The sequence below is a fragment of the Cornus florida genome, unplaced genomic scaffold (assembly GCF_030987335.1).
Source record: "Cornus florida cultivar Cherokee Brave unplaced genomic scaffold, ASM3098733v1 CherokeeBrave_3.0.0_Hap2_Chr05, whole genome shotgun sequence".
Lineage (NCBI taxonomy): Eukaryota > Viridiplantae > Streptophyta > Magnoliopsida > Cornales > Cornaceae > Cornus > Cornus florida.
This window is the reverse complement of record NW_026775575.1, coordinates 108,788,084-108,800,851: the sequence shown is the minus strand read 5'-3', so window position 1 is coordinate 108,800,851 and position 12,768 is coordinate 108,788,084. Positions and strand designations below refer to the sequence as shown.

At 33.7% G+C, this 12,768-nt stretch overlaps 1 protein-coding gene across 1 annotated transcript; it reads left to right on the top strand.

Annotated features, from left to right (window-relative positions):
• Positions 1-1,759: 1,759 nt before the first annotated feature.
• Positions 1,760-12,482, top strand: LOC132309937 (FHA domain-containing protein DDL-like). Its single transcript, XM_059808188.1, has 11 exons — positions 1,760-2,391; positions 2,780-2,829; positions 3,308-3,368; positions 3,717-3,791; positions 4,035-4,092; positions 6,522-6,613; positions 8,475-8,590; positions 8,667-8,711; positions 8,811-8,859; positions 8,974-9,040; positions 12,215-12,482. Exons 1-11 carry the CDS (start codon positions 2,089-2,091, stop codon positions 12,337-12,339), a joined length of 1,041 nt encoding a protein of 346 aa, XP_059664171.1. The 5' UTR covers positions 1,760-2,088; the 3' UTR covers positions 12,340-12,482.
• The last annotated feature ends 286 nt before the right edge of the window (positions 12,483-12,768 follow it).

Genomic DNA, 12,768 nt, shown 5'->3' with positions numbered 1-12,768 from the left:
AGTGAAGCTAAGATCCAACCTCATCCTCGTCACCACCTAATCAGAACATACGTCGAGTCTTTACTCTCTCTCTCTGTCACTGCCTAGTCATAACATACATGCCTTCAAGCCTCTGCTCCTCAGTGGTTCTTCTCCTAAACGCATTCTTCGTTGTAGACAACCCCAATCTCAGCTCTTTATTATATAATTTCATTTAAAAACAACTCAATTCTCTTGTGTACTAAATATTTGCTTTAGGGTCTAAACAAGTTTTACTTCTTACATTTATTTGTTCCTCTACTCGTTTTAACTTTTATTTATCAAGCTTGTAATTCCAGTTCTCAACATTTCCCGTTGGCCTGCCCACCTCATAGTCCAGTAGTGGGTGGGGTGGTCAACTTAGCCACTTGCCCAGTAGTGGCCCTTCTTCAAATCTGAACCAAATGGATTGTTAAATTTATCATTTGAATATTTGCTTTCTCTTAATGTCATTTGAATATGGACTTAGGACAGTTTGATTTTCTACTTTAGCATTAAGTGATTTGATTTTTAAAGACAAGTGATTTTAAAAAATGAGTGTGTTTGATAAAAGTTGAAGACACCACTTAACATGATAAGTAAAAGCCAAAATTTTAAGGAGAGGAGGATTGCTTATGAAGACATAAGCGAATAGATTTTAAAACTCTTTTTTTAATGACTATTTTAAATGTTATCTTAAATAAATATTACGTAATTCAAAATTCATATATTTTAAATTTTTATCAATTATTTTTATAATATAATTTTATTCCTAGATAAGAATTATATTTTTTTTATGATTATTTCACTTTAATATTTATTTTAAATAAAATTAATGTGATTGTTTTATTAATATTTTTATATTACAAATATAAAATTGTTATGAGTTATATAAAATTAGTATGAGTGCTAGATATTGGACAAAAATGTAATCCGTACAATTTTTAGACTTTTATGCTTCGTTTGGTTAGAGGGATGGAAAAATGGATGGAAGAGATAGGAGGAGGGATGGATGAGATATTCCTAGGGAAGGGAGGGTGTCTTTCCCATTTTATGTTTGGTTGAATGGAATGGATAGTAGAAATAATGAATGGAATGATATTTTTTTCTTGTTTGATTGAAAAGAAGGGAAGGAGAGTTCTTCTATTATTTTTACTAATATATCATTTTATATAAAATTATAAAAGACAGATATTTATTTGAATTTTTTTGAAAAGATTAAAAATTTAAATTATCAATTCATAGGTAGTTATGCATTCTTTCCCTCCTCCCTTCCCCAAAAAAGTGAGCGGATAGAAAAACATTAAGGAAGGAGGGATGCTTCATAGAAAAACATAAAGAAAGGAGGGATGAAGCATCCCTCCTTGTTTCCTCCCTCTCTTCCCGTCCCTCCAACCAAATACGAAAATATTTATCCATCTCTGCTCTCATTCATCCCCCTCAATCCTTCCCTCCAACTAAACATAACATTAATTTTGTGTATAACTAACAAATTTAATAATTTCAGTATTTAAAATTAGAATATTATCAAACATGTTTTTAAATTAATATATTTAACACTTAAAATTTCATGACTTAAAATTTAGTACTTAAAATTTTCAGTTTTATCATATAACACCTTAATTTATTTTTTTTTATAATTTATTATAATGGGAGCTAATGGAAAACGTTGAATTCCTAAACTGTAGGGATTTTTTATTATTGTTCACACACACACACACATATATATATATATATATTTGGTTGGGTAGAAACACTATCCATTTGTTCCACCGGACTCAACCTTCTAATCATTCTCGCATGGGAGGGCGATGAAATGAGTCAAATGACACTTATGCTAAACCCTTCGTTAAACCCTAGAGATTGTTGTTCTTCCTCTCCTGATATTCTGTGTGTGCTTCTAGCAGAATATGCAATTATTTTGTTGTAGATGAAATGTAAATTTTAAAATAAATTTGAGAAAGAGAAAGGAATTAAATTTTTATACAGTACATTTTAAAATTAGGTGACCTTTTTTATTTTTTCTAATTGCCCAATTTATATACGTTACATATTTTTAATCCAGATAAATATGTGTATTGGAGGTAATCAATGGTGCGTAATTTAACAAATGATTCAGAATCTCCGGTTAAGGGACGTAGATCTCCGAGTAGAAGAGGCCCATCTCGAAGAGAAAGATCTCCTGTTCGGCATCGGAGTTCACACCCAACAAGCTCACCACCAAGAGAGAAACCTTCTAGTCGCACCAAAGCTACGCACAGGGAAACGGGTTCAGATAGAGAAGATTCGAGTGAGAGAAGGGAGAGAAGTTCAGGAAGGGATGCTGCTGTTGATAGAGGTTCTTCTAGGTCAAAACATGGGCGGTCAGCTTCGGCTTCAGATCATCATCACAAGGTTTCTGGTGATAGGCACTCCTTTTACAGACATAATGTATATTGTGTTTATGTTCTTGCATTTGAAAAAGCATAATTGATTTGTGAAGCCTCTTACTGATTGATATGATATTATTTTGTCCGTGTTCATAATTCAAACATAAATTTATATTCTTGTACTTTCTCTCTCTCTATCTTGTTGAGATAAATTATTATTTTTTTTCTATTTGATTTTTTTCTTAGAAACAATTGACATAGAACATATTTTTTTAGTTAATGTATAAATACTTGACAAAAAAATTTACTTGTTTTTCTTTTACCTGTATAATAAGTAAAGCATATATTTAGTAGCTGTTTCTGTCTTCATTGATGTTCAAATAGAGTGACTGTCCTTAATTCAATCTTTTCAGGGTACAAATTCAATAGAAGATGAACAACGCGCAAGAGAAGATGAACAACGGTAAGCTGCTGATTGTACTTTAAACTTTTGTTGAAATTAATCAAACTTCCCTCAGCTACACAAATCACAATTTCTTAAGTTAGCTTTGCACGACTATATTTCAGACAAATATTAACCCTATTTTATTTTACTAATTACATGAATTATCCTGTAAGTTCAAGAACAATACGTGAATTATTTCTGTACGAATGTATTTTGTTTTAGCAAAAAAAGTTCAATCAATTGTGAATATAATATGTTTTTTTTTATTTTTTATTTTTTATTATTATTTATTTTTACTTGAATTTAGGAGAATGCTTACCTATATGTAGGCATTCTCATCCCTAATGGACGGTTAGGGTGCAGATGAAAATTTCTTTATTCAAGCGTACAATACGAAGCACATCATAAAATTTAGGCATGGGATTACCCAGATGAGTTACAAATGTCATTGCTCTTCTCGTAGCTTAAAATTATTTGTTCAAGTTTGACAGACTAGGCATCTACTTGAAATTGCATACCAGATTCTTGACATATCATTGGCTTCCCCAGTGGAACTTGTTAGTCTTTAATAACCACCAATACCCTAATTATGCCATTTGGTAATTCTTGTTAGAGAGGGTAACAATTCTGATTTTGTTTGATGGCAGCAACTATCATGTTCCCTTTTTGATTTCTTACTGTTTTTGCAATACCCACCTAACCATCAAATTTTAGTATAATCTTGTCCAAACACACACCATAAAAAGGGATTGTGTGTTTACTTTACCATTCAAAAGTATACACACATATAACTAAGAAAAAAAAAAAGTATACATACACACACACACACACACATATATATATATTTGCTGCTTTTATTTTTGATACACCTTCATAGAGTTTCTAATTAGAGATCAAAACCTTAGTTGGGCAGCAATGGTGATGATGATTCAGTAGCTAAAATGAAGGCTGCTGAAGAGGCCCTAGAAGTAAAGGAAAAGGTAAAAGTCTGCTTTGTCTGCTGAGTGCTCTTATTCATAGCATAGTCACGAAATTTCATTATTAATAATTTGTTGTTCCTTACACAGTTTCATACATTCTGGAAATTACAGAGAAGGATAAGCCTTGTTTCTTGTCACTGCTCTGAGTTCTGAGCATTATCATAGTGCACGTGTTATGCTTGCTTACCTATGCTGCTTTGTGCCTACATTCTGTTGTCTTATAAGTTCCACTGTAACTTGCAGCAAAAACCTTCATTTGAGCTCTCTGGAAAACTTGCTGTGGAAACCAATCGAGTCAGAGGTAATATTTTCATTGCCTTCAACTTAAGAATAATGAATTGTTGTCTTCTCTTTTAGCTTGGTTGGAGAGGAACTCTCTAATAGAACTCTTTACATCCTTGTTGAGTTTTGGGCATCTAAATTTGTTGAAATAGTTTGAGGGATTCAGATGATAATCTCCTCCTTTCATCTCCTTTATGTATTCTTCACCTTTGCTCATCTTACTATATTCATGCAATTTTGCCCGTTGATTCTTGGGTGATTGAATTATTGCATGGGAAGAGCCCCCTGCTCTTATAGGGTATAAATAAATTACTATATTTCCATGCAGATAATTTTTGTGCAACATTAGCATAGTTGCAACATTGGACACGGTATGCTTGACCTGCTAGAGAAATCTATAATAGCGGTTCTGTTGGTTAACTTACAGACCAAAGTCAGTCTCAATTCTCAAAGAAGCACAATGGTTGTTGGCTTCCAATGTACATTTTGAGGATATATTGCTATCTAATGAACATGTTACAACAATTTGAAAGTCACTGGCAGAACCCTTGGGCCTTTGTATTCCTGATGGTCCAGTAAACTGATAAGGATAACACAGTTGCTTAAAATCTAGTAAAAATTTGACCATTTTAAAAGTTTCTCTCAAATTTTGAAAGCTGTACATGCTGTCTTAAGCTCATTCTATGCTTTCTATTCCTTCACACCATGCAAAGATGCTCTCCCACTTGCAACTTCTCACTTGTATCTTACCTATAAAACAATCCATCCAGGGGCGGTTCAATATGATTTGAGGCCTTAGGTGAAAAGTTTAAAAGTGGTGTTTTAATATGTAATATATTAATATCAAATAATAATTAATAAAAATGGTCACAAACAAAATATACAATTTTATGGTAACAAAAATAATAAGACTACAAAATAATTTAAGTTAAAGAAAAATAGAACCTGATGTTAAAAAATCTGGTTCAATGCTCCAATAAATTTGATGGAGAGTATGTAATGAATAGAGGATAGAAAAAAACTTTGCAACTTGCAACCGCAGAGGAACAAAAAAATGTGGGGAATAAGGGGGAAAAAAAGAGAGAAAAGTTAATAGGTGAAGATGGAAAGTTTTTCCAATTCCCACAATCATCGGTTAGATACATATTTAATTATTAATATGGTTGGTGTAATGATAGAGGAGAAAAAAACGTGGAATGAGGAGAGGAAAAAAAAAGGTGATCAAAAGTTTTAGGATGAATTAAATTCTTTCGTCCAGTATTAAATTGCTCCTATTGGTTGGGTGATCTAATAAAATAAATTTTTTTGGGGGCCTTCCGTTGGGAGTTGTAGGTCATTTTCATTCCATTTTTTATATGCTTCAAATGGGTGGTCTTCTTATTGTTGTTCTCATTATACATTAGTTATCTTTTGACTGTTGTCTTTCCCTTTAATCTTCACATTGTCATATTACTTTGTGGATAGGTTTTTTGGTTTGCATCTTTTATAATCTTATATTTGGTCAGACTCTATTTGTCTGTAGTTTTTAATTTTCTAATATTCATACATTTAATGATGTTACTTTATTTTGTGAGAGATTGAAATACACATTTAAAATGAGATCATCAAGGTTGAAAGTCTGACCAATGAAAATACTCAGTCTAAAAGAATTTTGTATTGTGGCTCTACGGCTCTGGTTGTGATAAGTCTTTGCTGTACCCTTTAATGTAGAATTGACGATAATTTCTAAGTAAAACTGTAAAGATATTTATTACTTTGTGCTACTAGTTGATGCAAGACTTACTGGTTGTTGTCATACTAAATGTGCTGGTAGAAGACTTATAGGCCATTATCATTCTAAATGCATGCGTGTGTGTGTGCAAAGGAGGGAGACTGTTTTATTAACTAGATACTCTGTTCGCTTGTCCTGTAGAAGCTCTTTGAGTTTTCATTGGTACGAGGTTTTCATGCAAGGACATGTGGCAAGCAAGATGCTTTCTGAGAAGAATCGCATACTTTGTTATGTTAAAAGCTCCTGTATACAGCCTAATTCAGCCATTAAGATCTTCCTGTGGGGCCCTGGCGCATCACCTGTGTTGCACTATTGCATGTTCCTGGCAGATTCAGAATAGTGCAACAAAGAAATGAAAAATGATAGGGAATAGATAGGAAGAGTCCGTTCTGTTCTCACTTTTACCACTCATTAACCTCATTCAATGCACCCAAACATAAGTAAATAGAAGGAAAGAAGAAAATGCTTCACTTTGTCCAAAGTGTCAGTGATGATCTCTGATTGGGAAGCTTTTTGCCCTACTCTTCTGGTTTGTTCAGATTATGCATGTCATCATAGCTGGAACAATTTAAAGAATGATCCCGAGCATTTATTGGTTGAAACGACAGTCATGCGAGCTTCTCTATTAATGGTTTGAATTTTATGTTCATTTACTAATTAGATATCTTACATATCAGTCGTGACACTGCTGTTCACTGAACCCCCAGATGCCTGGAAACCAGATATAAGATGGCGACTGTATGTTTTCAAGGGTGGTGAAGTGCTTAATGATAAGTTTTCTAGGAGCCATATTCTTGTATTATATTGTATCATGAATACATACCTTGTGTTTCCTTTTTTTGTTACATGTATTTTTCCTTGCTTTGCTCTAGATAAACATTTCCCATGCTTTGTTCGTTGCTGATGGAGAACCATTTGGCTTTGTTACTGGAATTTTTCTTCCCCCCCCCCCCCCCCCCCCCCTCTCTCTCTCTCTAGTTGACACAATTTCCATTGAAGTTGATATGCCTCACAGCCATCATTATCATATACATCACTGTTAAAATTCATTTATGCTGAGGTTGCACTTTAGTTTTTGACCTTATGATTTGAAATTGGTTGACATGCCAAGTGGTGAATTCTTCTTGTTGAAGTTGAAGTTCGTTCTTGAAAAAGATGCAGGATTAGATTAAACATGGTTCTGGAACTAATATTCTAAGTATTCGGACACAATCAACTTTTATTTGATCCGTCTTTTGTCAAGCTCAGCTGTTAGATTAAATGCCTATCATATTTCTCATGTGTGCCATATATGAATTTGATTAGAGAGATGAGAGCTTCTCTTCCACATCATAGTCCGTATTAGAGTTTCATTTTAGTATTTATAAGAACAACTGCGAGTTTAGTGGATTGCATAGCTATGTAAGGTTAACTTGTTATCTGGGCAGCATAACAAGCATGTTAGCGAATAGGGTATCTAACCAATTGGCGGGCTTAGAAATTTATGAGTTCCAAAAGAATTTATTTGAAGATGCTTAAATAGAATTTCATATTTCATCTGCAAGGCGAACCTGATTCTCTGTATATACAATTATTAAAAAAAATTACGGAAGTATTTTGGAATTAGTCTGGGTAGTTCACACTTTGAATTCATTTTTCAGAAGCTTGTATGTGAAATGGCTGAAGCCTAATGTTAATTGTTTAAGCTCCATTTGCTTTAACTTTGAGTTTCCTACTACTCTTTGAGCTTGACTAGAGCTCTATCTTTTTGCTTTGAAGTTTGACTTTTGTTACTGGACAGTTAAGAGTATATGTAATTTGGTTACACCTTGAAGGCTTGATGAGCCTTTGTGATTCCCTGATATCAGACGGTTAAGAGTATAAAAGAATTGTTTTAACCAATGAAACATTATGATGTCATTAATAATTGTGTGAATTAATGTGACGTCTCCTTTTTTTGGTTGATAAAGGTTTAAATTCAAATATCCAACTCTGACCGTCTGACTGAGGTTTACAGCTCTGAAGAAAGAATAGGAATAGTTTGAGATCAAAAGCCAAGGTCCCAGGTCTCCAAAATCTTGCACCCATGGGCATACTGCTTGGCAGGCCTTGATTACTACTTTTGCAAATGCCCACTTTTGAATCTGTACCCTGTTTGATTGGATTTTTGTTGATGTGTGAATCTAAAGATGATTTTATTATGTGTTCCTTTTTTACCGGATATTTAGTTATTTGTTCTATTTACTTGGTTATATTAGTGATATGCTTGAGATTGATAGATGTTTGTGTATTGTGGTGTTAATCCCATTTCCACTTAAATTATTAGTTATTTACTTATTTTCATTAACTGTAGCAATTTGAATATTTAATTGAATGCCTTTGAAGGCAGTAGCCAATGTGTAACTTATGAAATATAAAATGACATTAGTAAAATTCACGGATGTACTCATAACTGCTCTAATTTATGTTTATGCATCTAATAATAGTGACTGATGTGAAGTTTTAACTTATAACTATACAAACTCCATTTATGATGATGACAGGAGCAGCTCCCCTTCTTTCTTCTTGCTTTATCATTGCTTGTATATAAGAAGAAATTCTGATAATTAGGTTAGTAGTTATGCCTTTGGCTTAAAACATTTTAATGGACAGAGCCCCTTTATATACATCGTCAAAGCTGTTACCTTTTCCGGAGTGAGCGGAGGGTAGCAGACATCCGTACAGATCACCCATCTTGCAGCAAACAACATGCTGTTCTTCAGTACAGGTAGATTCACTACTTGAAGTTATAATTTATCATTGATATCATGAACGTGCTCTTTTATTACTTTTTTTGTTGTCAGGCAAGTAGGCAAGGAGCAAGCTTATGGTACGTTATCAAAGCAAGTAAAATCTAACTAGGATCTAAGCTATTTTGTGATCATTTCCCAAAATGGGGAGTGGATAAAATCTAACTACAATTTTATCTATTTATTCTGTCTCCATGATAGGCCATACTTAATGGATCTTGGAAGCACAAATGGAACTTTTCTTAATGCAAGTTTGTTTCCTTTAATTATGGTTTTGTTTTTTTCAGTGGGTACTACAATTAAGCTAAAATTTGATTGTTTCTGCTGTAATTTGAATGAACATTTTCTTTTGTGTTTGCAGGATAATCGCATTCACCTTGAACGCTATTATGAACTTTTTGAAAAAGACAGTATTAAGTTTGGTAATAGTAAGTAGGCCATTAATAAATATTCAGCATGTGCTTTGGATATAATATCTATCTTTTCCAATTTGATGATCTTGGTCAATTTAGTGTGTTTTTCCAATTTGTACAACGTGACTCCATTCTGGCCATTGTCTTGAATTTTTGTTCATCTCCATCTTGTCGAATTCTCCATGGGATTTGATTTCTTCTCATTCACACATACTTTTTTCCCCTCTCTTTTTAGGATGTTCAATGTAAAGAATTCATTTCATTTGTTTCCTGATATCAAAGACACATGTTGAGTCAATGGTAAAATATAGTTCATGGTTGAACTCTTAGTTTGACACATGGCATTTTAGTTAGCTTCTTCACTTCGTTGTTTGAGATTTTAGTACTGCCCTTTCAGTTGATGGTTTTTATTCTTTAGTTATCCTAATATTTCTGTCTTTGTTGCTGTTGCGTTAGCAAGTAGGTTACTGTTTTTCTTTCTAAAATACCCCTTTCTGTAAAAGTTTGTCCTTGTGAGAAATGACTTGTTTATGTAATTATGCTTATTTGATTTTCCTCTCAACTTGTGATATTTTTCAAGTCAAAATTAATTGATCTTCTTCAGCAATGGAGTAAAAATATTTCAAGTTTGTGATGATTTCAGTTGGTAAGGGTTTATGTGAGTTTGCATCTATGATAGCAATAAGTTACATCCATCACACTTGAGTGTAACCAATCTTTTACTGGGTAATTTGGCTTCTTGTTGGTTTCTTAAGATTTTAAATGGTTAGTTCTTCTACTTACCAGTAGCCTCTTGGTTTTAGGTGGAGATTAGGTCTGTGTAAGTTGTAGGCGGGTTCAGTTGGCCTTACGGTACAAATGCATTTTAAATTATTTACTCAAACCCATCTAAACCAGGCTCGGGTTGGGTTCACAGGTCAGGCCCAAAATTTCCGCCCCTGCTTTTTATAAGCCAAGGGTCACTTTTTTTTTGGCTAATTGAGTTAGCCATACCTTAAGGCACCATTGCTTGTTGCAATTGGCTGTCAAGCATCAGAACTGATTTCAGATATGTGAGCGACTTGTGCATTATAATGTTGAAGGTTATGACTAATTATAGTCGGCCTCTTTGGTCACTCCAAGAAGGTAGGAGCAACATGGGCTTTTGATTCGTGCAATACTTAACACTGCCACCTTATGCCATTCACTTGGCATTTTTTAGTTTTGTGGTTTGCCGATCTGTCCATGTGTGATAACAAGTTGGCTGGATTCCTTGAGATCTTTTATCAATGTTTAGTTCTGCTGATTCAGGAGGAGGCCTAAAGCAAGTTGAAGTTCTCTCTCCATTTCTATTTCCTTGTCAAAAAAGAAAAATGGAAAAAAAGTAGTTTCTATTTCTCTCATTTACTGACTGCCGGATAGCTTTAATCTGCTCATCTCTCTCTCATTTCATTGAATTAGTATTATTACATATGGTATCTGCCTATCTGGTCAAACTCTATATTAGTTAGTTTGCTGTATGAGTTTAACCTGGTCCCATGCTTAATCATTGGATTCTATTTCTACAAAATAAACTAACTATTTACGAAGTTCCTGAGTGATTAGTGTCATTTACGTGAAAACGGTTGTCTGCTTGGATGGGTGAATGTAAGTGACGAGGTCAATCTTTTTTGGGCTAGGAGTGGATTGTGTGAAAGAATTATTGACATTATAGGGGCTGTTTTTCACTGAAGAGATGATGCTTTTGTTGTTACTGCTTGTATGTGTGTGCACGCGTATATTTATTGCTTTCCCTTGACAGTGTTTGGGCAACTCTGAAAAAGCTGATTGGATCTCCTTTTTCTTATTTGAATTTTAAAATGATACGTTTATATCTGTTTTTATATAATTTTGGTCTTCAGTGGTAGTATTCATTATAAATACATATATTGTTTTCCCTTGACAGTGTTTGGGCAACTCTGAAACAGCTGATTGGATCTCCTTTTCTTTATCTGAATTATTAAATGATATGTTTATTTATGTTTTTATATATTTTTGGTTTTCAATGGTAGTATTCATTCATCTTTTCTATCTCAATGAGCTCGTGAATTTTTATTTCTGGTCAACCTTGTAGTAGATTGTTATGGCCTGTGATTTCTTCTGAGGTTCAAGATGATCTTTTGTTTTGCATCTCACATTCTGGTCGAATGGTGAAGGATAAGAAGTTAAGATCTGAAATAACGACACTGATTTATTAGATATATATATATATATATATATATATATATATATAGATATATATATACATATATATTTTAACCGTCTCTCCAGCAGTCCCAGCAGTCGATACCTAACGTAGGAACAGATTATTCATGACCCTATTAGCCCCTATATACTCTTATGAAGGATACATAGCCTGACCTATGACAATATTGTTTAGTTATTATTGGCTTGTGGGAGGCTTCAGCTTGACATTATGTGTTGATACTTGATTTTGTGGAACTGAAAAGCTTTGTGCCTATGTTGAGGCTGTACTTTGATGGAAGGACCTATGCCCAAATGCTTAATATGTAATTGTATTTTTCTCCAAGTTTGCCCCTTTTTTTTTGTCTTTTTTTTTTTTTTTTGTTTAATTTGTTTCATTTTTTTTGATTGCTTCTGATATTCTATTTTACTGTCTTTTCATATATATATATATATATATATATATATATATATATATATATATATATATATATATTTCTTTTCAATTCATAAGCTGGAAAGCTTGTTTACTTCCCAGAGGGGTTCCTGGGGTTTAATTTTTAGGGTTTGTCCCTCCCCCACTTGCTGTGTTCTCTCTTTTGTTGATCCTACACTATCAATCCTATCCCACATAATATGTGGCTGGTGTTTCTCTCTCTTCTTGATGGTTAACTTTCTTGTTACTCCATATCCATGTGTTATCTGTCGGGATTGTGTGATTGCATTTAGCCTTTTTTTATTTTATCCCTTTTCATGCCTTTCCCTTCTAAATTTGAAAATGATTCATTATCAAACTCCTTTACCTCCTCGCCACTTGAACATTACATTTTGCCCTGAGAGTAAAAGTTTACCGTACTGCTTGTCAACTCTTTGCTTAAGTTATGATTGTCATTCCTTGCTATGGTGCTCATTAACTGTGTTAGCTCTGCATTTCTTTTTTCTCAATTTAAGTAAATATGATTGTTCCCATATTTGAATTTTTTGCAGCCGGGAGTATGTGCTACTACACGAGAACTCAGCTGGATGATAACATCTCATGGTTGCTCCAGTTTGGTTTTCTCTTATCAGTATGTGAGAGTTTTATTAACATTATCTTTGTGCATCGACACTAACAAGACACCTTAATTTAAGTGTTGAACTTTTCGAAGTGCCTTTCTTGCAACATTTTATAACTATTACAGATCCGCATCACTTGATGGAAGTCTCATGTCTCTGTTTTTTTGGCCCCGGAAAAGTAATTGTTTATTTCATGAAATTAATCTTTGCTTGTATTTAGGGAGAGGTTTCCCATCTAGGCGTCATAGTCATTGTGATGTTATCATTTCCTATGGGCTCAGTAGGTCCCGCAAATACCATAATAATGGTGACTATGAGTTGTGAATTGTGATAGAGTTGTTTAGTTGCTACTAGATTTTCGTGGTGCTAGTGATGGATCAGTGTCCATTATATGATGAGCTGTATAAAAAGTTTGACCCTTGATTTGGATGTACAAGACCCAACATGAACAAGGTAGGGTCCGGCCCATGGTGGCACAAAATGGT

Excerpts from the sequence above, each read along its gene's own strand:
- LOC132309937 (XM_059808188.1), top strand. The coding sequence starts at position 2,089 with ATGGTGCGTAATTTAACAAATGATTCAGAATCTCCGGTTAAGGGACGT. Across the intron at positions 3,792-4,034 it reads CCCTAGAAGTAAAGGAAAAG|CAAAAACCTTCATTTGAGCT; the intron begins GTAAAAGTCTGC and ends TGTAACTTGCAG. Across the intron at positions 8,860-8,973 it reads CAAATGGAACTTTTCTTAAT|GATAATCGCATTCACCTTGA; the intron begins GCAAGTTTGTTT and ends TTGTGTTTGCAG.